Raw genomic sequence first — 25,111 nt, forward strand, 5'->3', positions numbered from 1 at the left:
GCCTTTTTTTACAGCTCATGGATCATGTGAAAAATCACATAAATAACAATGGGTCAGCAACCCTCAGGACAACCTTCAAAGGGAACCTCCACTGCAACCTGAGACCCACTAACCTTTTGACACGAAAAAACCTCTTGGATGAGAGGTGCACTTTTTTAAATGGCCTGTATTTATATAGCGCTTTACTAGCCCCTAAGGACCCCGAAGCACTTTACACATCCAATCATCCACCCATTGGTCATGGCAAGCTACATTGTAGCCAAAGCCACCCTGGGGCGCACTGACAGAGGCGAGGCTGCCGGACACTGGTGCCACCGGGCCCTCTGACCACCACCAGTAGTCAACGGGTGAAGTGTCTTGCCCAAGGACAATGACCGAGACTGTCCAAGCCGGGGCTCGAACCGGCAACCTTCCGATTACAAGGCAAACTCCCAACTCTTGAACCACTCCAGTTTCCTTCTTTTTTCAAGCTTTTAAGGCTAAATATGTATACACTTAAACCACTTTAAAGCACTTCACACATAAAGCACAATTTAGATTCACCAATAAACTTATCATGCATGTATTTGGACTGTTTGAGGCATTGTCATAGTGCAAGATGTTTATAATAGTTTAGAGGACCAAAACTGTATGACTGGATTAACCTGCTTGGGACTCTGGAAAGCAAATACACCGTATAGTTCCTTCCTCTAAGGACAAAGATATATGCTTAAAGTGTAGTGAAGAACCATTAACAATTACTGAAAAGAGCAGCTTGTTAACCACCGGTTCAAAACCTGGATACTTTTTTACCTATTTCTCAGTTTGAGTGTTTTTTACACAGATGCCCAGAAATCAATCGCTTCTCATTCAAGATAAAAACTCCCATATACCACATGCAGTCATGGTAAAAAAGCAAGTGCACCCTCTTTTAATACTAAAGTTTTACATGTCATGACACAGTGCTTCCTTACAGAAGCAGGATGACGCAGCCAGATGCTGATGATTAAGTGCAGTTGACTAAGTGACCATTAGCAAGTGTGACCATGCATAGTAAACTTTGGGCACTTTGGAGGCCTGAAGCTGGGAAAGATTATAAAGCCATTTTAAACACTTCAAAGTCCATCATCAATCAATCAATCAAAATGTATTTATATAGCACATTTTTAAAGACCGAAGTACACCAAAGTGCTTTCCAGTAAAATCATGATACAGATAAAAATCACAATATAAAATATAAATTACAGATATAAATAAAATATAAAATAATTACATAATCTAAATGCAAAGCCAGATGTAAATTACCCTAATTCGCCTTGAATGCCAGGTTAAACAAATACGTTTTTAAACGTGATTTAAAAGACTGAATGGAATCTGATGCGCGAATATGAAGAGGAAGAGTATTCCATAACCTGGGTGCAGCAACGGCAAAGGCACGGTCTCCTCTGGTCTTCAGCCGAGACCTAGGTTGCACTAAGAGCAGTTGGCCCGATGATCTTAGGGCTCTCTGAGGGCTATACAGACAGAGGAGATCAGCTAGGTAGTCAGGTGCCATATTGTTTAGAATTTTATAAGTAAACAATAAAATTTTAAAATCAATTCGGTATTTAATAGGAAGCCAGTGTAAATTTGCCAGAACAGGGGTGATAGAATCGTACTTTCTAGTGCCGGTCAAGAGATGTGCTGCGGCATTTTGGACCAGCTGCAAACGCTGAAGAAGAGAAGATTGTAGGAGAGAGAATTACAATAATCCAGTCTTGAAGTGATGAAAGCATGAATGAGTTTCTCCAGATCTTTGTGAGGTATGTAAGGTTTAGCCTTAGAAATTAGGCGTAGTTGGTGAAAGCTGGTTTTTACCACAGTAGAGACCTGTTTATCTAGTTTGAAGGAACTATCCATGAAAACTCCAAGATTCCTAGCAGCATCAGTGAGGTGGTTAGCAACAGGCCCGAATGTGCCAGTCAGTTGTCCCAGAGGCATATTTCTATCAAAAACAATAATTTCTGTCTTCTTTTCATTTAAAGTAAGAAAGTTACGTGATAACCAGTCTTTGACATCGCTCAGACAATCAAACAGAGGATGTAGTGAAGATGAAACATCCCCAGTCAGGTGGAGGTAGATTTGAATATCATCAGCATAGCAGTGAAAAGAGACATTATGTTTTTCAAAAATGGAGCCCAAGGGCAGCATATACACAGAAAACAACACAGGACCCAATACCGAGCCCTGGGGCACACCACAGCGAAAACAGGCAGAAGAAGAGGAATATTTTCCCATCATGACAGAGAACGACCTCTCAGAGAAATATGATTTAAACCAAGATAGAACATTTCCTTTAAGGCCTACTACTTGTTCCAATCTTGCCAAAAGGATATCATGGTCAACCGTGTCAAAGGCTGAAGTCAAATCCAATAGAACTAAGACCGCAAAGCGCCCAGAGTCGGCGATTAGAAGAAGGTCATTGAAGACTCTTAGTAGGGCAGTTTCGGTGCTGTGACGCGGTCTAAATCCAGACTGGAATTTATCACTTATACCGTTTCTCTCTAAGTGGGTCTGTAGTTGCTGAAGCACTATTTTCTCTAAAACTTTTGACATGAAGGGGAGTTTAGAAATCGGCCTGTAATTTGCTAGAGTGTTACGATCAAGGCTACTTTTCTTGATAACAGGTTGCACGACTGCATGTTTAAAGACAGTCGGAACATAGCCAGATGACAGTGATGAGTTCATTAAAAATAAGATACAGGACCCGATTGTATTCAATGCATCCTTAATGATACAAGAAGGAATAATGTCATGCAGAGAATTTGAGCTTCTCAGGTTATTAATTATTTCCTTTAAAGTCGAGAATGAAACAGGTTCAAACTGTTGAAAAACCGTTGAACATTCAGAAACTGGGGCTTGATTTACTACCGGAGAATGTGGGGCCCTTAACACTGAGATTTTATCTATAAAATAATTTAGAAATTTTTCGCAGAGGGAGGCACCCATCGAAACATCAGAGCAGGGAGGCACCCATCGAAACATCAGAGCAGGGATTAACCACTGAGTTAAAGGTTTTGAACATTATCATGCTACAGTGAGATGGATTGTTCACATAATCAAGCTTTCTAAGAGTGAACATCCTTGCAAATTCAACCCAAGGCCAGAGAAACTACAAAAAACTACATGCAACAGTTACCATGTTAAACGTTAGAGTTCATGACTGCAGAACTAGAAAAAGGCTGACAAAAAAGACTGAACAAGGATGGTTTGTTTAGAACGGTCGCCAGGAAGAAAAGACTGAAATCAATGTTTTGCAATGGCTCAGTGAGAGTCCAGAGCTCATCTGATTGATATGCTGTGGTGAAACTTGTATGAAGAGCTGTGTACGAATGAATGCCTGCAAGTCTCAACGAACTGAAGCAACATTGAAAAGAAGAGTCATACAGCCATGATGCAGTCATACAGAAAACAGTTAATTCAAGTTATTGCTGCTAAATGTGGTTTTACTGCTGAATTGTGGGGTGCATTTAGTATTTTGGCTTGTTTTTTGTCAAATAAATAACAATACAGGGTAATCTATAATGTTGCTGTTCACCTGAGATTGTGTTTAAATATTGTGAGAACCTGGTGAGGACCAGGTGATTTTTTTTCATTATGTCCTGATACACAAAAACCTTAGAACTGAAGGAGGACATACTCTCTTTTTACCATGAATGCATACACATGTTAGAGAAATTAAATTCTAGCATTTGTGAGGTTGTGCAGCAGTTGTTTTGCCCAGATAATAATCAAACCTCAGTCAGTTATCACAACTAAAGAGTTTTTTCCATCGTGCTCCTCATTGACCGAGTCTCTTATTCTATTAGAGTCAGACGCTGGACACAACAGCTTGCTTATTATTAGTGCCTGAAAAAAGTTTTCTAGTTTTTGTGCTGTAATCCCTGCACCAGACAAACTAATGTAAAACATATGAACATGAAAAGGTCAAAGAAGTAGTTTCCTTGCACAATAAATATGACAATTGGAGGACATTATTTCTTCAGATCAATACCAAAAAACATTTTTCTAAAGAAGATCATCTTGTGATGATGGCTCAGAGATATCATCACAGCATGATGAAACCTGTCCAAGTTCGAGATAAAAACCATCAAAGATTGCATTAAAACATAATCCAATCCCCAAAACCAAACATGTTTCACAGACTGCTGTATCGCGTGACTTTCTGTACATTTACTCAAATTAATTGTCATCACACAGAGGAGACACGCTAGATTTACTACAATTTCAATATTAAAACATGAGATTCGTAACACTTGAACTTTAAACTTTTGCTTTGTGACACTGCAAATAAATTGATTTTTAGGGTCCAGTTAGCAAATCATTAAAATTTGCATTTTCTCCAAACTCAATTATTGGTGAATAAAACAAGTTCTGTTTTATTTCTGTGTAGAGAGGAATGAACATTACATTCCCCGTCCACATGCTCACATGTAACCACAGAATCAGATGATGTGTGGGAAGGATGTAACCTTCAAACACAGGTTTGTTGTTGAAATGAGGAGCAGCTGAGCTGTTTGTCTCCAGGCTTTGTTGTTTCCGACACAGAGAGCGAGAGAGAAAAGAAAGACAACCGTACTGTCTGTGTGACAAGAAGCAGACAGCCATGAAGACAGACTTACAATACGGTGATGTCACAGCGCTGACAGGAACACAAACACAGGCTCGTGTCAGCAAAAAGCTGTGACGCTAAATATGAGGTGAACAAATGTTGTACTTGGAAGTTAAACAGTTGTTGATGAGGTTAAGGTTTTGCATAATAATTTTTTATGTCAACAATTTACCAATTTTACAGTTTTAACCAGATTTGTAAGAAAAATAAGATAGATAGATAGATAGATAGATAGATAGATAGATAGATAGATAGATAGATAGATAGAATCTTTTTTACAAATCAGGTTAAAACTGTAAAATTGGTAAATTGTTGACATAAAAAAATTATTATGCAAAACCTTAACCTCATCAACAACTGTTTAACTTCCAAGTACAACATTTGTTCACCTCATATTTAGCATCATTATATTATATATATATTATACATAAATATATAAAGATCACTGTCCAGAAGAGCACAGTCCTAGGAACAGCAAAGATATTGTGCAGGACCCTCAAGCTCCCAGGCCTCACTGTTTTGTGAGCCAAAAAGCCCCTCAAGGGTTGGTTGAGACCAAAATGGAGCTAAAAATCAAGTGAATAAAAGATATACTGTAGCGTACTTTTAGGTTTAAAGCTTTTGCCCTCCCCCTAAGTGGTCTTTTAAAAAAGGAGTAGAAAAGACACTTTATTAGAACTGGCCTAGAGTGAGACCATATATTGCATGAGACTACAACACTACTTCCAGCACCTATATGCACCACAACAACTGGAATGTCCATTTCAGGCATTCTCTGTTCAGTGCAGCTGTGTAAACCATCCTCATTAGCAACCAGTCACGCCTCCTTAAATCTAATGAGTTGGCTACAGTATGTGACTTTATGATGAACAAATGTCTCTCTCTCTCTCTCTCCTCCTGATCTTTCCCCTCCATCCTTCCACTCTCTGAAGACAAGGACCTTTTTGTACGAAAGCAAAATCATAGGACTCACATGCTTTGGACAAGAGAAAGTGAACGATCACAGCGAGAGATAGGGTTGCTCAGAAGAGAGGGAGGCAGAGAAGCAGAGTGAGGTCATTCAGAGCTGGAAAAGGGACTTCAGAACTGGACAGCTGTGAAGTACACTGGACCAGACTGGCCAGGATTATCTGAACATGGAGAGTGAGAAAACAGAAACAGAGGAGAAGACAGAGGGGAAGTCAGAAGGTAAAATGAGCATTTAAAAAACTTCTGAAGAGATGTTTCAGACAAGTATTTGCAGCTAATATGCATAATATTCAGTTTATTCTTACTTTCAAAAACCAAATGTTTAGTCTTTGTCTAGAAACTGCTACTTACAGCTTGTCAAAATTCAAGATATCCTCTTTATTATGTGTGTTTTCAGACCAGCAGGTTAATATACTAAATTTATGGGGACATATAAAAGAATAAGGAACGCTTAGTAAAGTTTTTCTTTTTCTTTTTTTTCTAATAAGACAGGGCAAAACCAAAAAGAATATTTTTGGCAGTTCAAAATGATTTTTTTTTCTTGCATATATCAGATTTTCTTCTTTTTTTTTCATCATTCCTTTACATTTCAATCAGTCCTGAAATATTTACTGGGCTGTGATACCAAAATTTGCATAACCAGCCACAAAGCTACTTTGCCTTTCTTGGACCAGCTGCATCTGCAAAGACCATAAAATGTATGATACAGGGATAAAAACCAATGAGCAGCAGTAGTGTTGTAAAACAAACTTTAAACATAAAGCCTGGTGAGCACATATAAATAACAATATGATATTTTTATGAAATGCTTAATTTTTAAGTATTTAATATGGGTATTAAACAGGGATTATTTAGTTATTTTAATTTATTTTAACAGTACATCAAGATTGTGACCTACAAAAATAATTTTAATTATCCTTCATTTAATTCAAGCAGGGTCAAGAACCTTAGAAGGGTTTACCTAAATGGGATGTGGATGATTTTAATGTTATCAATTACTCCTGCTTGTTTCCTGTTTTCACAAGCCAAAATGTCTGCTGTTTCACATCAACGCTAAAGTACACCAAACGCAGCTTTGACCTTTTTGTCCTGATTGTTGGTTACCAGCTGAACGCAAGCTGTGATTTCGGTTTGTTTGGAGAACAAAGCCAGTGTGTATGAGATGAACTAAACATGCAGTCCAATGCTATACCAAAAATATGTCTCACTATCCAGACAGTTGTTGCTACTTGTTACCAAATGAGACATACAGTGCAGAAGCAACATCAAAATGTCACTTGCTTTCTTGTTAAAGCTCAAATTAGAGAACAAAATCCTTTTGGTTTCCTGATGGCAATAAATTTAAATATTTTTTGCATCTTCTGTTGAGGTCACTCTGGGACAGATGTTGATGTAACATGTTGACGTCAACTTTTTTGGCCTGAAACAGCTGAAGCCAAAAGCACAAACTCAAAATGCCAGAGGAAATTTGACAGAGAGTCTTCATTGTGGGACACATTCCTTGTTTTGCTCTTTCACGGATGAGAAGTGTTACTCATATTGTGCTCGTGCTCCTCATCATTTATGCATGATGATATATGTAAAACGTGTTTCATATGACCCCGTGCAGTTTTGACAGTAGCCTCGACCTGTGACATTTTCGCAACAGACACAAGCATTGTACTTTTCTATAACCATCAACTGTGCCCAAATGCATGAAATATTTGCCATGAACCACACTGCAATGTTTTTGTTTTTTTACCTTTAACATAGGAAATGCAGACACGCTGAACGGTGAATAATATAAATTCACACACTAAGTCTGAAGCTGCCGTGATGCTGAAAGCAATTTGCAGCAATGTGGTGATCACCAAGCGACTACAGATGAAAAGATGCTGGTGATGTGAAGTGAGCATGGCTCGTGATAGACTTCAAGACCAGCAATGTGACTACCAATGAGAGTGAGGAATACTATTGATTGACATATGGCATGGTAGTCAAGCTCTTAAGCTGTCGCCACACTGGAAGCAATTTGCTTGTCGTGCATTGCTTTACAGTCGACTGTGTGCAGAGGTTTCAGATTACCCGTTACCTAGGTAACCTTCTAATATATTTACTACCACATTACGTCAATCAAGGGTATCCTGTTCTCTTATTGGTAGTAATTCGCTTGCCTTGAACAGAGCCCTTGAGTAAGTGAATGCTATTAGAAAAAAGGTCCATTGGAGTGAATGGACCTTGTTGAATCCCGCCCACTTTGCATCACCAGCAGTTACTTTCCCTGTAATTGGTTGAAGTTGCCACATGTGGATACAACTTTAGGTTACACTGGGGTTGATGAAAAGAGTTTAATGCAGACATTAATGACTTTAATCACACGACAGAGAAAGCTCACGGCGCAGGCTTTTTTAAACTTTATTTGAGTGGGTTGAAATTCATTTGACGTTTACAGTTTGTTGAAATTACATGATCACAATTCTCTGTAATTCAGAGCATTTAACAGTTACGCCGAATTTTATGATTCAAGACCAAACGTGAAACTCACTGAACTTTTTGGAGTCAGATAATATGAGGAGCAACTTTTCTTGTATATAAAAATATATTAAAAGTTTGTTATTTTATAGAATATCATCTGTGTAATTTATATTTATTCTACTTTTATTTTTGAGATGCATGAACCAAACCTGTTTTCTGTGGTCTTTTGTCCTGAATAAGTGTGATAAATAATCTGTTAGCGATGCCAATTATCGATGATGTAACAAGTAGAAATTTTTTGAACTTAATCTTACATGATGTGTTAAATGTCTGAGAAAGAAAAGGTAAATAAACTGTTAATTTACATGTGGTGGGAAAAAAGGGGTTTTCTTGTGGCAACCTCTTTCATGCCTTTTCCATACTTGCTTAACAAACAAACGCTTAACAGTGGATTTGTCAGTGGATTAAATCAACATTTTCACAGAAATTTAGCAGATGTTGTGTGGACACCACACTCAGCTTTTCATGTTTTCTCCTTAGATACAGAGGGAAATGTTGAAGAAGCTAGCCAGGGGATTTCTCAGGTAATCAAGAACTTTTAAACACTTCACACTTCATATTTATTTGTTTATACCTCATAATGGGTGAGCTAAAAAAAACAAACATGAATAATCCCAGCTTTATTATCAAATCAGAACAAGCTCATTTAGACAAGTTACCAATAAATTACATAATATTTGGTTTGTGACTTAAATTGTCTATTAACAACCGAGCCTTTCTGTCACTATTTATCAGAAGACGCGACAAGATGTTTCTTTAAATAGTAAAACTTTTATATTTTATTTTTTACATTTTTAATACATTTTGTGTTGGTGACTTTGAGCAAACACTGTGCTCTTTCTAGAGTAGATTTTGCTCAAGATATCAACATAACCAGTGCTGACATTTAGACTCACTGTGCCTCACACTTTTTAAATTTAAGAATATTTGATTGGTTTTATTTTATGATGAAGTGAAACAAAGAGCAAGAAGAGTGAGTTATCCAATGTTGGACTCTGCAGACAAATAACCCAAATCAGAAGACAGCATATTGCCTGAGATAGTGAAGCATTTTCATCACAATGAGTATGGACTACCAAACGTGAACAGAGCACACAAGAAAAATGCTGTTTACAAAGTTTTAAAATAAAGTTTCGGCTCTTTTAAATTTGCACCAGATCTCATCACGTTTTAACAAAAGCTCTTATTTACTCACAGAGGATGTGAAATACTTTATGAATAATTTATATTAGTACAGGACTCACTTGTACAGTATAAGAATTCAGTCTCCAAATTGAGTTCACTTTAGCACATCATGCTCTCTTAAGTATTATTTAAATAACACTCTTATTCAGATTAACTAAACTCAATATTGGCAACTGATACGAGTAAATACTAAGATCTATGCATTGCAGTAGATGCAGATGCTTCTATGAATCATTATTTAGCCACTCCTTAGAGCTGTAGCCTCCAGGTGTATAGACGCATAGTCAGCTATTACACAGGAATAAGAGCAATAAGGCAAACAGGACAGATGGTCTATTGAGTTTCCTGCTTGATGCCTTTCACATGACCAAGAGAAAAAGAAAAGCAAGAGAGCGATGGAAAGATAGGACAAGAGAGAGCTGCAAAACCCATGTAATGTTCCCATGAGCTGATTCAGTTATGCCCGTGAAGTAAATTCAATCAGCTATGCATGAGAAAACTGAGAATGGAAGAGCAGAGAAAAAAACAAAGCAAGATAAAGATTTCTCTATGTATGGAATGTAATCAGGGAAAGGTTAACATAATGATAAGGGTTTAAAAGACAGCACAAAACAAGTCGAAATGCGCCAAAAGCACAAAGAATCAAGTGTAACAAAGTTGGAGCAAATTGGCAAAATAGAAGTTAAAAAATGGAGCTTAAAATATAGCACAAATGAAATAACGTCTAAACTGTCTGGTTAAAGAAATGAAAAATGGATTCAACCTACAAATACCTTCAGGTAAATAATCAGATGGATCAAATCAGAGAACTTAGAGAAGCATCGATACCGAGCTCCTTCTCATTTGTATAACTTTGAATCCCTCAGTTGTTTCTCTTTTAATTTGACACACCCTTAAGCACACTGGTGAAAACATTACATGTTAAACTGCTCCTTGTGATGCAGCTGTGGGGTCTGGTGGTTGAGCTGCGCGAGGGGCTCCAGGCGGCGCTGGGGGAGCTGTGCGAGCTGCGTCAAAAGGACCACGGTTTGGAAGAGAAGCTGCAGGCCCATCAGACTGATGTGGATGATAAGATAATGGGCCTCAAGAATACGCTCAACACATTTAAGGTGCTGGAGAAGCTAGACAGTAAAAACACACACATACACAGTCTACTCTTGGTGTGGCCTCTGAAACATAATTTAGAACATCTGACTTGGACTCTGTTGAACTGTAAACTAATTTAATTAGGCAGGAAGGCAACTCTTTCAGACTCTCACACTTCTTTTCAACAGGCAGTTCAACGTGGACTATGTTGCTAATATTTTTTTAATGTGCATGCATACGAGAAATTCTCTCTTTTGGATTTGAATCCCAAATTCTCCCCTTAAAATCTGACCCTGGTACTTCCCATTTCAGCATAGTGACTTTCCCAGTCTACCAAAGTAAAACTACTGGCACCTTTTAATCTTCTTGCAGGAGGAGCTGAATGTGGCGTTGTTCCACATCAGGGACATTTCCAGCAGACAAAGAGATGTTCAGAAGAGGATAGAACTGCTGCACTCAGAAAACAAAGATATGATGTCAGTTCCACACAGGTAGGGCTGCAACATTTTGAAAAAGGTGCTAGTTTTAATAAATGTACACGCATATAAAAATTATTCACAGTAATTATTCAATCATCCCACTCAGCTCCCTAATGGTGACCCAAAAAGTTCAACTTTCATATGTAACTTTGTCAAATAAGCGCTCTTTTTAATTCTCCTTCACCTGTGCTGATCGGGCCACTAGCAGAAAGAGCTCCAAGGCTGATGTGCTGACAACATCCAGTGATGAACACATCTGTGTGCCCAGCCAATCAGAGCTCAGTGGTATTCAACACTTTTTCCCCAATATGCAGCGCAGCGGGTCACCGCCGAGGAGCACCACGTCGACTCAGAGTGAGTCTGTGTATTTCAACATTTACTATGCAAAGAGTGTAAGCGAGAAAATGACCGGCTCGTAGAGGCAGTTTGCTCATACTAGTGTTTGTGTGTTGCAGCCTCCACGTCTGAGCAGGACCAGCAAAGATCTTGTCCTGAGACCAATAGTCAGACTGAAATAAGTAAGAAATACACCTGTTTCTGCTGATAAACATACTACTGCGGGTAGTCCACATATCTATGCACGAACCCACTAAACCACAGTCTCTTTTTACATCCTGAATCATGCATTACTTGGTAGTCAGAGGAAGTTTAAAGACAGAAGTAGGTGGATTTTACCACCTCCAGACAGAACTATGGGTAGGAGTTTCACCACTCTTTTTAATTTAAGCAAAACTCAATATATAAATATAATTGTTAAAATGGGATTTTAGTCAACATACATGACCATATAAAAAGGTGTTTTAACCAGCTTTTGCCTTATGTTTGATGGCAGGTTTTATAACAGGTGCATATTACAAAAAATATTATACACAGGTAGTAAAGGCCAGCCAGTAAGCCTGGCCCCCTTTGCAGTTGTCTGTCTTTTATGGTTATAGAATAATCCTCTTTATTCTCAGAGTTTAAAGTAGATTGTGTTCTGTGTGTGCAGATAAAAGACAGAGAGCAGCCTTGGAGCTGCTGGAGTCTGAGAGAGTTTACGTGTCCCACCTTTCTCTGCTTCTGAAGGCAAACATCTCCTTTAACGGATCAGAAGCCCTCACTTCCAAAGACAAACGGTAAAGCCTGCTGACACCCTAAGATGGCTCGATTCAGACTGATAATTGAAGAAAAAGACATGTAAAGCAGTTTTTTGGAAAGAAGAAATGTCCCAGCCACCACTAACCCCTACCCGATACACACACAGAGACACACAAATCAACACTCGCAAGAATATATTCCTGATCTAATTTGAGTGCTTGCAGTGACGGGTGAACAGGAAATAAACAAATTAAATAAAGGCACATTGTAAACACCAGAGAAGACACTCTGTTAAAGAGACTCCACACAGCTTGTTAATGCAATCACTGCTTAGCTTCAGCACACGTGCTCCCAATGACTGAAAGCGCCAGTGAAATGGTGCCATCGCTGAACTGGGTCAAATGTTATTTGTGAATGATTGCATTTGTTTTAAATTGCTTATCCTGCTGTCAGATGTCTGCCACACAAGATGGCACACTAATTGACACAAATGCAGGTTTTCTCACGTTTTGTAGGAATGTTGATGTTTATAACATCTGCTGCCTTTTGTTCTACTTTTAGTCCATTTCCCAGCTCTTTGAGGTTTCTGATCCAGCAGCACCTTGAGCTACTTCATACTCTTCAAGAACGTGTGCTCAAATGCCAGTGGCAAGGCATCATGGGAGATATATTCATGAGGCTTACAAGTAAAGAGGTAAACACAGAATGAGAGCGCAAAACGAAATGTGGATATTGTCCTTTTTGATGTGAGCACCATCTACTGGTAAATAAAATGAAAGTCTTTGAATTCTTAACATCTTTTAAACCAGCAGGCAGTGAACGCTACATATGCACTCCCTCCATTTTTCTAATAAGGTGTTGATTCAATATCAGTTATCTGAATCTATCTTTCATGGACTTCCTTTTCAGCTTTCTTAGCCTGCGCAGTTTGTTTTTCTATGCTATGTTTGAAATAATATAAGAATCTTTTAAGTGTATTTAGGCATTTAGAATTGGTCAAGACCTGCAGAAGTTCAAAGAAAGCATCAGACTGGGAAAAAAGGTGATTTATGTGACTTTGAATATAGTATAGTTGTTGGTGCCAGACAGACTGGTCTGAGTATTTCACAAACTCCTGATCTGCTATGATTTTCCAACACAATCATCTCTAGGGTTTAGAGAAAATTTCCAGTGAGCAGCAGTTCTCTGGGTGAAAATGCCGTGTTGATGTCAGAGGTCAGAGGAGAATGGCCAGACTGCTTTGAGTTGATAAGAAGGATATACTAACTTGTTACAATCAAGTTATGTGTCTCTGAATGCACAACATATCAAACTTTGAAACAGCAGATGAATATATAGTGGTGGTCTGTCGGTTGAGAATTGGAAAATGAGGCTACAATTCACATGAGAATACCAAAAATAGACAATAGAAGCCTGGAAAAACATTGCCTGGTGTGACGAGTGTCATGGCTGTGTGCCGGCAGGCAGGAAAAAGGACCCAATATGCAGACTCCTGGAGGAAGAACTTAAACTCAAAAGTCCACTGCTTTATTGCAGGCAAACGTCAAAAACAGAACAAAACTAGGAGGGCTGGAAACTGGACTGGAAACTAAACACACAGGGCAGAATGAGGGTACGACGTGACACTAAGCACGGGGAACACGGGGCTTAAATACAAAAGGCAGTAACACAAAAATGAGACACACAAGGGGAGCACGGCTGGGAGCAATCAAACCTGACGAGACTGAGGGACACAAAAGAGAATACAATGACCTGAGACACTGACCTTCAAAATAAAACAGGAAACAGACTGGCACAGAACTAAACCCGTACTAAACACTAGAAATCAAACCACAAAGAAATTATACAATAATAATACACAAAACGCTGGCTCACTGACCCAGGACCGTCACAGTGAGTCTCAATTGCTGCTGTTTCATTTGGATGCAGGATCAGAATTTTTGGTGAACAATATATATACATGGATCCATCCTTCCTTGTATCAACTGTTCAGGCTGTTGGTAGTCTGGTAATAGTGTGGGGGATATTTGCTTGGCATGCCTTGGGCGATTTAGTACCAGCTGAGAATTGTTGCTGACCATGTCCACCCTTTTATAACCAATGTACCATCTTCTGATGGCTGCTTTTAGCAGGATAACGCTCCATCCAGTTTACATTATAGATGAGAAGCTGACAAATTTGCAGTAACTGTGAGATGCTGTCATGTCAATACAGACCGAAACATCTGATAAATGGCTCCAGCACCTTGTTGAATATATTCAATGAAGAACTGTTTACACTAATCTGACAGTGAAGGTTGGAGGTGTAAAATGTGTGAGGATGGGTTATAAACACATTCAAATTCATATATGCAAAGTGCTTATGTCTTTAGTCTCTTAACTTGTGACTGTAGCTTTCAGCCATAAAACGATCCAATCATATGGTTTCCAACCTTCAATGAGCACAAGGTCCCCTTCTTGGCAGGTCTATCCCAATCGTTCTCCTGGCTTCCAGCTCACACCTATTCTAGAGCAAGATGGATTTATGGGATGGGTGTCCCATGATTCTGATGCTTTTTCAGTTCATCCTTCTCCAAGGTGTCTGCCAGTGCTCTAAAGACTTGGCCGTACTCCCAGCTGTAGCTTCCCTGTGCCGTCTTGCATCCCCACGAGTGTGTCTCAGCATGACTCTCCTTCAGCACTCTGTCATCCCAATCTGTGCAGATTTGATAGTGCAGGGAAGTGTTTCGTGCACTAAATGGAGGTAGAGAGGAATGCAGAAGGTCTCCAGTGTATATAAAGAGCATGCAAACTCAGGCAGTATATCTCTCCTTCTTCCTCCAGAGTGATTTCTTGGATTTTTATGTGTCCTACCTGAAGGAGCTTCCAGACTGTCTGTCAGTTGTCAACATGCTGGCCACCAGCTCCATGAAGTCTTCGGCCTTGCTTGAGGTAACAGAAAAATGTGAAATATGACAGGTTTTGATATTAAATTTAAAAGCACAGAATGTAACATGACGGGGCAGAGCAGGGAGGACAGGGTGAAAAAGAATACCAGCATACTTCTAAAAACAAAAAAATTCCAGAAACTTACAGCTCATATCACCAAAGAAACGCCAGCATATCTGTCGATTTCTGATTTAACTCTCAGATACTCTCAGAATTGCTTGAGTGGAGGTAACTTAAGTATCTGGAAGCCCTGTCAAGTTTCATTTCAAGCCTTGTTTTATAGAAAAGCTTCAGACAAATGACGAAATTCACAGTCCTTACACCTGCTGTGTTTTTCCCTTTGATGCTGATTGGTCCATCTGTGCTGCATTGTGCTTGACTGTGTGGTGCTGCTATCAGAGTGACATAACAGGTGATGAATCCAAACCCTCCCTCTACACTCTGCTGCTTCAGCCAGTTCAGAGGATCCCTGAGTACCTGCTGCTTTTACAGGTTGGATCAACACCACTGCCAGAATTGTCCTTATATGTTCATATCCTGCAACACACAAACTTGATACAAATACGATACCCTGAAACCATGCAGAAAAAGGTTATCATTAAAAACAGAAACAGAAATAAAACGACAATTAACAACTCAGTATTATTACGACTGAAGATTAAATCTGATGTATGAATATTTAAATTGTCTATCTGTGTGTGTGTGTGTGTGTGTGTGTGTGTGTAGGGACTACTTAGGCAGACTGATGCAGAGCATCCAGACTACTATCTGCTGCTGGTGTGCATACAGCAGTTCAGGGCTTTTACTACACAGTACCACCACCTCCTCCAGCGCAATCAGGAGCTTCTGCTACTCAACCGCAAGGAGGTGAAGAGGTCAGGATTACCATCTTTCGAAAAATATCAACTTTAAAACAAACATTAAACAAAACATTTTCAGTGTGAAGGAGCTTAATGTTCTCTGTGCTGTGCACCCCTGCAGGTCTACCATGAAACAGCTGTTAAAGACAGTAGAGAGTGGGATTCAAGCCAGCAACACTGGCTCACCGTACCCTTGCAGCAGTGCAATGCTGTGAGTATTCAGTTTACCGGGCATTTAATGTAGTGTTTACATGACTCAGACATTTCTGTTAGACATTAATAAATGAATAAGAGTTAAAGATAAGTAGATTATTCCTGGAAAGCAACAGACACACAGCCCTGATAGATAAATGCTTAATATTTGTTATTGCTTTCTCATTTAAAAAATATAGATATAAAAGCAGTTCCATACTCGCCATGTTTTCCTACCAGTCCAGTAACCTTTCAGTATTTCTTGATTACTTCTGTAAAAAGCTGTCGGGTGCTGCTGTAAACGAAGTTTATTTCTTCGTTTCTTCACTGCAGGGAACATGCCAACCAGGTGAGGCGCAGAAAGCAGTGTCTCCTGGAACAGATTCAGTCGCACCGTTTCCAAGATTGGGACCGAGACCAAGAAACTGAAACTCATTGCTATGATGCAGAGTGGCCCTCCCGCCTCCCTTTCTTCAGCCATGAGCTGGACTCACGGAACCACAAACCAACAGGTCAGTAAAATAGTTCAATAAGAGGAGATCATTAGAAGGAACTGAGCGTGATTTAACGAAATAAAGAATTCCCAGCAGAATGGAAAAGGGCAGGACCCCCCCAGAGTGTAGATGCTGGCGGTAATGAAGATAAGTTGGGGGCTTTGGTGAGGTGGAAATGGGGAGGAGGTGGATTGCACAAAGGAGACTGCAAGAGAGACTGAAAGTTGAGCATTGCAATTTAAAGGCTGACTGAAGAAGAGAAACAGAAAGATGATTGGACTAGAGCAATGATAGTGGCATGGAGTTTTACAGCGTGGGAAAGTGGATGTTTCAAGTTCAATTTGTTCTCTCCCAGCATTCAAATGCAGCCCTTTGGAGCAGGAATTAACACCTTTCCTTTTAGACATCCTCAGACAACACTTCATACTTCATCATGAACTTTTTTTAAAAGTGTAGCTTCAAAACGTCAGCACACAGGGCCACTATAAAGGATGTTTATCGCACAGGATGCTCTGGTGTCAGCATGCCAACCGACTGGCTTACCACTGTGCACATTTTGAATAAGAAGTACCAATTTCATCAAAAACCCGAGTCAAGTAAAATTAAAATCCAGGGCACAATTGAGTTAAACTCATCGGTATCTATCTTATGTCCCAGGTCAACTTTTACATTATATAGTTTTAAATCCATTGTTTGTGGCTTGATTGGGGCTTGATGGCTTGATGATTATTTTTTTAACCACATCCTCTTTAAGAAAACCTAAATACAAAACCAAAGCAGTATTTGGGCATCTCCTATCACAGTATTTTATTCAGCATCAGACAGATGATTCCCCAGAGTAATTTTATTTTTGGAACATGATGAAAATATCCCAAACTTCCCTTTTCCCCAACTTGTCATTTTGGTTCTTATTTTACATCAGTCAACAATTCAGGTTTTTGTTTGTTTGTTTTTTTGCTTTTAGGTCTTGGCAGCATCCCAGAAAGTGAGCCCTCTGAGAGGTCGATGTTGTGCCAGCATCATCTGCCTCCCAGACCTGCAGAGTTCCGCCAGGTTCAGCCGGGATCTGCTCTGGCAGATGCCCTCGGAGAGTTTCTCCTTCCTCCAGATCCCCCTGGGCTGGAGAACCTCTATGAAGAAGATGGAGGCTCTTTTCATGACACCTCTATGTTGGACCGCTGTTCTTCTGCCTCTTCTGATTCCTCCATTGACATTGCCTTTGTGAAGTGCCCAAAAGCCCCCCCAGCGTCACATCACGGAATAGCAACAAATGTGTCGACTACCCGCGATGTTTTTGGCAACATAGGAAGCCAAGGGAATGGTTATAGCAAACTGCCCAACAGGGGTTGTGTCTCTCCAGACGAAGCTGTTCTTATGCGTCGCAATCAGCATCGCCCCCTTCAGGCCAGCCAACGTAAGAGCAAGGTGAGTTTATTTGTAAGAGATATATAAAAATATTGAAGAATCATTTTTGTAGATGTTCATAATCGACATGTATGCCATCTCTGCTGTTAAGTCACTGAATGGGCTGCAAATGGAGAACACAGTGAGTGGTCTGGACAGTGGACCTCTATCAGACCATCTCCAAAGGGTGGGATTGGGCAGCCATGCCAAACTGGAGCGCCAGAGCAGTAAAGGCAGCAAAGGAAGTTCCACCCCCTCCCGTAAGGTCCAGACCCCCTTGGCGAACAGAGCGGACAGTGACAAGCAGAGCCCTGATCTTCATGGACTGCTCAGCATAGTGGGTTTCAGCAAACATCTATTATTAAAGAACTATTATCATGTCTGTACAGGAATTGCCTGTTACATTTTAACATTAAAACCACAGAACCTGACAACATGAAAATCATATTTTTAGTATTATTTCTTAATTTTCTTGGTAAATACTGAAATATTGTTTTCAACCACATCAGGACACAGGAATCCAGTCATGGGGCGATGAGTCCAAGTGGAGGAGTGGGACGGAGGACAGTAACCACACCCCCTTCAGCGAGAGGAGTCGCAAAGACAAAGGAGGCTTTAGGAGCTCTTTCAAGAAACTGTTCAAGAAAAAGTAAGAAAGATAGTGTAGCATCATGGAGTTAGACACATGGCTGGCTTGGCACTGTAGTTTCTTTGACTTGAAGAAACAAAGATGCCAAAAAGAAGGCAAGATTGAAAGGAAAAACATGTATTCAATTTAAACCCTTTTCTTTCCTCCTAACAGAACTAGTGATGAGAAAAAGGAGAAAGGAGGTGAGAAGACACCAGAAAGTCAAAATAATGGTGAATATGAGTCACCGGGGAAAAACCCCAAACTGGTCCAGCTGGAGATGAACCGCGGCACAGCTGTATGAGCACTGCTCTGCAAACAGGCACTGTGACACATGAACAAACATGCTGTATAACACATGCATGTACATCATACATATATACTAATGAGAGAAAATAAAGGCTGTTTTTCCTTTCTTTAAAACTTATAGACGCTGTATAAACACTGTACAGATATAAGCAACTGATTTATGTTTCAATTACAAAATCCTTCACACTGAGGGAAATATGATGCGGTTATACAGTAAATATTGAGCTCTTTTGATAATATTCAGTGTTATTATGTTAAGCTGTAGAGCGAAAGACTAGCAAAAAGACAGGCAGTAAACAACATAAATTAAACAGGACTCCATGGTTAAAAACAATATAATTTTGTGTCAGTTAACATTAGATGTGTGATGAAGGGTGCCCCACACTGTAAAAAGTCTCACTCCATTTCTTTCCTCTATAACATGTTCCTTTTTCTTTTCCACCCTGACAAAAACGTTGTATCGCACGTTTAAACAGTTTCACTCCAGCTCATCTTTCTTTCTTTCAGTCTTCTTAATGATTTTAAGCAATACCCAGAATTACATTGTTGCATATACTCAGGAGAACAAATACTAAGCAGGTAAAATCTGTGTATGTTTGTTCGTGATTAAACATTTTGCTGAAAGACAGTAATGTACATTTTTGTCATTGTGCTGATTATTTCTATGAATTGTTTTGTGAAGAAAGACGAATGTCAGAATTTTGAATAAAGGTCCAGACTGTATAATTTGTGGAATCTGGTTCTTTTCCCCTAATTTTTTAAGTACTAAGATTAAAACACTCAGTCTGAAAACAGAGTAATATCACTCCCTACTTTCTACAACAGTTGGACAATCTCAAACTACGAAGACAAACTTTGGTGACACTAAAAACTAAATACATCCCACGATTCACTATTGCCACCTTTCCAGCAATAATTCTGAAACTTTATTCTTCAGCCATAATGTAGACGTTTTTGCTGCTATGCTTGAGGTAACTGGGCCTCATTTACTAATTTACAGCTTGTATGCACAAACCTGCGTGTACAGGCCGCTTACAAAATAATTTCTTGGCACCATTTCGTAAATTTTTCTTTTACTGCAGTAAATGTCTTACACGGTCCTTGCCCTCCACCCGTTTTCTCCTTGTCAGGTTGTTTTTCACATTAACCATTGAATATCAGACACTATTATTTAACTTCTACAGTCAGACTTTTTCCTTTTTTTTTTGTCTTAGAGATGCGAACTTCTCTTTTACAACTTCATCACCACGATAATATCAGTTGTACGGAGCTTGATCAAGCCTATATGTTACGAATGATTCTGATTTACTAACATAGGCATGGTGGTGACAACAAAATAGGCTGCCACACACTCTTCATAAATCCAAACTTGCATGCAAACTCATTTTTTGTGCAGGGTACGAATGTTTTCATGCAAATACTGTAGTAAATGAGGCCCAGTCTCCTGTTGCAGGGACCCAGTTTTTGTGGAAGCTTCACTTGTCCGCCTGATAATTGGGTGAGGTCTAGCATCCTTTATGACTTGTCACAGTATAAACGCCACAGGTGTTTCCAACATTAACAATGGCTGTTCTGCTGAGGGTTCCTGGAAAGCTGTGACATGCCACCCAGCCACATTTAACCCCGTCAGCCACACAAAGTGCCTTTCTTACCACGTCATCAGTGAAAACGACCTTCACTGAATTGTGACCACAAAATGACCACGCCAAGACCCAAATGGTTCAGTTCCATCTTTTTAATGTGTTAACCTGTCATCTCATAAATCTGTTACACTTCTGAAACAAAATATAGGCAATTATACAGTATGTAAAACAAACCCATTTTATTTTACACTATATACATTACATAACATATGCATTGCAATATGAAAACAGAAGACAAAGGTGGTGAAATAGCCACAGAACAGAGGTGACGTATTGTGTTTTGTTTAAGATAGGGATGAGACCCGGATCAAACAGCTTTTGCAAATAACTCAAAAGGACTTCTATGAATCTGCTCTGGGCACCAGGTAGGGAAATCTCTTCTGTTGGAGAAAACAATCCCCAACTCCAAGCACATTAAACGTCTCCGTGACTTATTCTACATGCGATTTGATCCAGGCCCAGTTGAGGTTATGAAACACACACACTTTTAACATTTCAGCAAAAACCCACAAAGGAAGGCCATGTTGGCACCTGCTCTAAGGATTATAGATTACACTTGTGTGCATGATGGCAGAAAGAAGAAAACAGAGCATCATTCAATCCCACATGAACTTTGTTGTTATGCTAAATAGACAGATTTCCCAAACTTAAATGTTTTTAACAGGAAAGAATAGGCAGAGGTGGTTAGGGGTGCAGGAATAGCCCCTCCCTTTTCCAGCCATGTTGAAACATTATAGACGTCGGGTGTGTAGCTAAGAGGATACATAGAAGTGTTAAGATATTTAAGAATTATTTGAGATGGCTATTTTGAGAAAACCTCACACTGAGAAAGCCATTTTCAGCTAAATGAATTTTTTTCATTTACACACATCAGCTGAAAGGACACAGACAGTTAAGAGCAAGTTTAGAGAACATGGTTGAACGCTAACCTCATGTGCTGCTGATGGCTGTCTTTAGTAATAGACTTATTTTTTTTCTTTGATCTAGATACCACGAGGTAGATTTTCTAAATATGGCCAGAAGAAGTTTCGACAACATATTTTAGCATTACAAAAATGAAGAGTGAAATATTTTCGGAATGCTTGATTCATTTCCCCTCTAAAATAGTACGATTCGCTAAGAGGCTGGTCACGCGGGGTTGATGATGACACTGGCATTTCAACCACTCAAGTGAGGAAAATCAATCAACTTGAATTCATAACTTAAAGGGTAAAAATATGATTATTGTGGCTTAATCTTTTTTAAAATAAGTAACAGAGTTTGGCTTAAATAACTTAATAAAGGACTTGGCTGCAGCTATGAAATGACTCCCAGTCTATAATCACGGTTGTTGGCAGGAAGCACATGTATTCATTAATGGCTAAATCAATCACCTGGGACACTAATGCACTTTGCAGGCAATTCATAGTAAAATCGATACATGTTATGGTTTGCTGAAAGAAAAAGGGCAGAGCATTTCTATTCTCACGCCGAGTTCAACCGTTCTGCACTTGATCCTGTTGCTTTACAGGGAACTGGAGTCTAGTAAGATGATTCCAGATGTGTCCACAAATACATCGGATGAAAACGTTATGAATAGTTTGTGTGGTTTTTACTCTTTACAGGTGGTAACAGATTACCACCTGTGGTGAAACTTTCAACTGTCAGTCCCAAAGAATGGCAAGATTTCTCTTTAATCAGACTTGTGACAGATGAAATCAATTCCCGTGAACGTTTAAAAGACAATGCTGCAGCCGCTGCTGTGCCTCATCTCTGGGACAGAGATGCACTAAAAACCACAAGGTTGCTGAAGCAGGATTTGCGGCCTGTAATAAATTTTATTTTCAATTTCCAGTGTCACGTGTTGATCTGATAAAGAGTCGCTTATATTCATTTTGATCAATTTACTGCATTTTTTAAATTATTTGCTTTAGCCTATAAATATGGGGGAAAAAATTCGGAGAGAAGCTTTGAGAACGTGAACCATTCGACAGGCAAATGTCTCAGATTTCAGGATTACGCACGGTATCTCGGGTTCATCTACACTGGTGTCCTCAGTAGGAACCTCTAGTGTCACAGCTTGGAAAACTAAATGGTACACGTAGACTTTCCTACACAGACAGTGCGCATCTACATGCATGTAGTGTGAGCTCTCATACAGATATGGGTCTTTTAAAAAAAAAGTCACAGCTGACAATGAAAACTTCTGCAAATATTTCTCAGGAATACAGGAAAAAAAGGTGTTACACAGAAATTTCTATTAATGAGTCTGACTGGATTTTTGAGCAAGCCTTTGCACCAAATTTAAACCAGCAGACCATTATTCATAACGCTACAGGCTACACCACTCAATACCACAATATGGAGAGTAATATATTTGGATGTGGATGCACTGTTAACACCACATACATGCTGTTATTGTTACTGCATTATTTCACTGAGGTCAAATAATAGTAACCCACCACTGTTTATTGCTCAGTGTAGTGAAATGTACTATAGCCTATCAGCCATGTTGTTTTAGTTTAGAGTTGCCTGTGTTACAGCGGTGGCTCACCGGTTGGAAATCACTTGGATGCTGGCGATTTCAGACTGTTGCTAGCTGAGACTGGTTACAAATAGGGTGCTGCACAAAAAACGTCTTGTGATTGCTTTTGGTTGCTAGTACACCGCTGCAGTTACCCATAGTTTGGATGGTAGATCCACAAATTAAGTTGTGCTTCATCGCAGCAAACACCATTTTTTAAAGGAGGCAACTATTGCTTTTATACCCAAATTTAAGCCTGCACACTGAATCAAACTAAACATTCAACAACTAATTTTTCTGCTCAGGAATGTGAGCAAATAACTGTAACTGTAACAGTTTTTATAAAACAGTAAAGCAGCTGTGGCATAAACCTTACATTGGGTGGTGGTCTAATAAATCTGTAAAAGCGCTGTACTTCTTTGTGACCAGTTTCACCTAGCAACCAACTAATTAACTGGTCAGACAACACTAGGGCTAACTTTTCTCTAGTGACCAGCGGCGGTGGGTCTCTGTTCAGTCTCTGTGTGACTGTGTGACTGTGGAACGCAGGCTGGCTGCAGATGATTCAGGTCTGCATTTTACTTTGTAAACACATTATTTCTGTCCAATGGGCTAAAAGCTAATTAGATTTCAGCCTAACCAGATATAATTAAATGACTTTATTTCTGTATATCCAGCTCTTTTTGTATTTTCTTATCTGCTGATGCTTTTTTTTTTTTTTAAATATGGCCAGAAACTTGTCACTTGTTAAAGACCAGATCTGTACATGACACTCTTATATGTGCATATTCTATGTCTACGCACACAGACGCGCACACACATACACACTGTGCATACACACACAAGGTCATATATTATAATGACATCACATTTGTTTATGAAATACATTTTTCTCTGTGCAAATTTGTAACACCAGTGGTTCAATAAAAATAGCAAAAAAAATATATATTGCTGAAGAATAAACAAAGATTTCTGATTAAAAAATAAAAGAAGAAACAAAATGAAACGAGCAGAAATGATCATTTTCGTCCACCCTGATGACGGTCACGTGATGAAAACAAGCAGGAAGTCATGACAGCGACGCGCTGAGAGTGAAAAACGGCCAATCGGTGTCCTGTGTTCGCTCAATTTGATCCTGAAGTCCACGCCATGAGAAGAGTAATATCAGATTACTAAAGATGTTCGTCTGTGAGACTGCAGGGGTCACATGATCAAGGAACTAGGGAGTGAATTTGCTGTCGCAACGTGTCTATTTGTCTCGCGTTTCGTCTCCACAGTTGTACAGACCAACTATACACACACCTATCTACACAACCCTTTTAGTGTTCGTCTCTGTCAAAAATACTACACTTATATTTACAACAATTAAATAGAGGTCAATTAAGCACTTGTGTGGTGACGAGTATTGGAATTTGATGCTAGGGAAAGTGGCAAAGCTTTTTAGTTGGTTTTCTATTTTTTATTTTTTAAAAAGACAACAAAGAAAAACAGGAAATTCATCCTGGTTGTTAAAAGCATGTCATGCCAAAAATAAATAAAGGTGTAGTTTTTTAAAAAAAAGGGACAAGTAAGGAAAAAAGGAAGGAGGAGCAATGAAGAAGAAGGGTAGGTTTTCTGTGCAAGATGGCCCTTCTGTGAAGCTTTAGCGCAAACAGCAGTAGCAGTAGCAGTAGTGTTAGTAGCATATGTAGAAGTAGTAGTAGTAGAAGTAGTGTTGGAGTCAAATTTCCGTGCTAGACATTGTTCCCAGTGTGATGTATCCAGGGTAGGGGCCAGAGATTCAGCTGGCTATCCCGATCTAAAGCGGCCTCAGGCCAAGAGTTTTAAAACCCTGACACTGTCAGAAACGGGTCTACAACCCACTGCTCTAACGCCACACGCACACTTCACTGATACACATAACACTGCAGTTCTTTATAAAACGCTGCAACTGGGATTCCGCATGTGCACTGATGAACATCTCCCAGACACACTGCTAGTCGGGCCAGGGAAGAAGATGAAGGCTGGGTGGGATAAAAGTGGAGTTGGGATGAGTGTGTCGCTTGCTCCCTTTCCTGTACTAATGCTGGGGTGTCTACAGAGCGTGTTTTATGTGCACGTATGTTAGTGTGCATGTCTCAGTAGCTGTTTTCATGGCCTGCCAGGATGTAGAGGTTGCTGTGGGCTGTAGGGTTGTCCGTAGGCCTGCTTTCCAGCACCACCACCCTGCAA

At 39.5% G+C, this 25,111-nt stretch overlaps 2 protein-coding genes across 5 annotated transcripts in view; one reads left to right on the plus strand and one right to left on the minus strand.

Moving 5' to 3' along the window:
* The first annotated feature begins 5,211 nt into the window (after positions 1-5,211).
* Positions 5,212-19,477, plus strand: arhgef33 (Rho guanine nucleotide exchange factor (GEF) 33). Of its 2 annotated transcripts, none has more exons than XM_040000975.1 (17): positions 5,212-5,818; positions 8,594-8,637; positions 10,243-10,407; positions 10,757-10,875; positions 11,072-11,217; positions 11,319-11,381; positions 11,852-11,978; positions 12,502-12,634; positions 14,763-14,870; positions 15,267-15,359; positions 15,594-15,742; positions 15,849-15,938; positions 16,253-16,431; positions 17,378-17,838; positions 17,930-18,154; positions 18,327-18,466; positions 18,620-19,477. In XM_040000975.1, the coding sequence occupies exons 1-17, from the start codon at positions 5,767-5,769 to the stop codon at positions 18,747-18,749; spliced, it is 2,424 nt and encodes an 807-aa protein (XP_039856909.1). In that variant the 5' UTR covers positions 5,212-5,766; the 3' UTR covers positions 18,750-19,477. The 2 variants fall into 2 exon arrangements, with proteins under 2 accessions (XP_039856909.1, XP_039856908.1); XM_040000974.1 differs by having other exon boundaries at positions 5,214-5,818; positions 11,069-11,217.
* A 997-nt stretch (positions 19,478-20,474) lies between these two features.
* Positions 20,475-25,111, minus strand: part of LOC120714634 (mitogen-activated protein kinase kinase kinase kinase 3-like) — a 49,703-nt gene continuing 45,066 nt past the window's right edge. For all 3 annotated transcript variants that reach the window (XM_040000968.1, XM_040000971.1, XM_040000973.1), the window contains one exon: positions 20,475-25,105. In XM_040000968.1, the coding sequence (XP_039856902.1) occupies positions 25,018-25,105 (88 nt within the window). In that variant the 3' untranslated portion in view covers positions 20,475-25,017. The remainder of the gene's footprint in view (positions 25,106-25,111) is intronic.

This window comes from Simochromis diagramma, unplaced genomic scaffold (genome assembly GCF_900408965.1).
Source record: "Simochromis diagramma unplaced genomic scaffold, fSimDia1.1 OVJJ01000596.1, whole genome shotgun sequence".
Lineage (NCBI taxonomy): Eukaryota > Metazoa > Chordata > Actinopteri > Cichliformes > Cichlidae > Simochromis > Simochromis diagramma.

Excerpts from the sequence above, each read along its gene's own strand:
- arhgef33 (XM_040000974.1), top strand. The coding sequence starts at position 5,767 with ATGGAGAGTGAGAAAACAGAAACAGAGGAGAAGACAGAGGGGAAGTCA. Across the intron at positions 11,979-12,501 it reads CTCACTTCCAAAGACAAACG|TCCATTTCCCAGCTCTTTGA; the intron begins GTAAAGCCTGCT and ends TTCTACTTTTAG. Across the intron at positions 15,360-15,593 it reads AGTACCTGCTGCTTTTACAG|GGACTACTTAGGCAGACTGA; the intron begins GTTGGATCAACA and ends GTGTGTGTGTAG.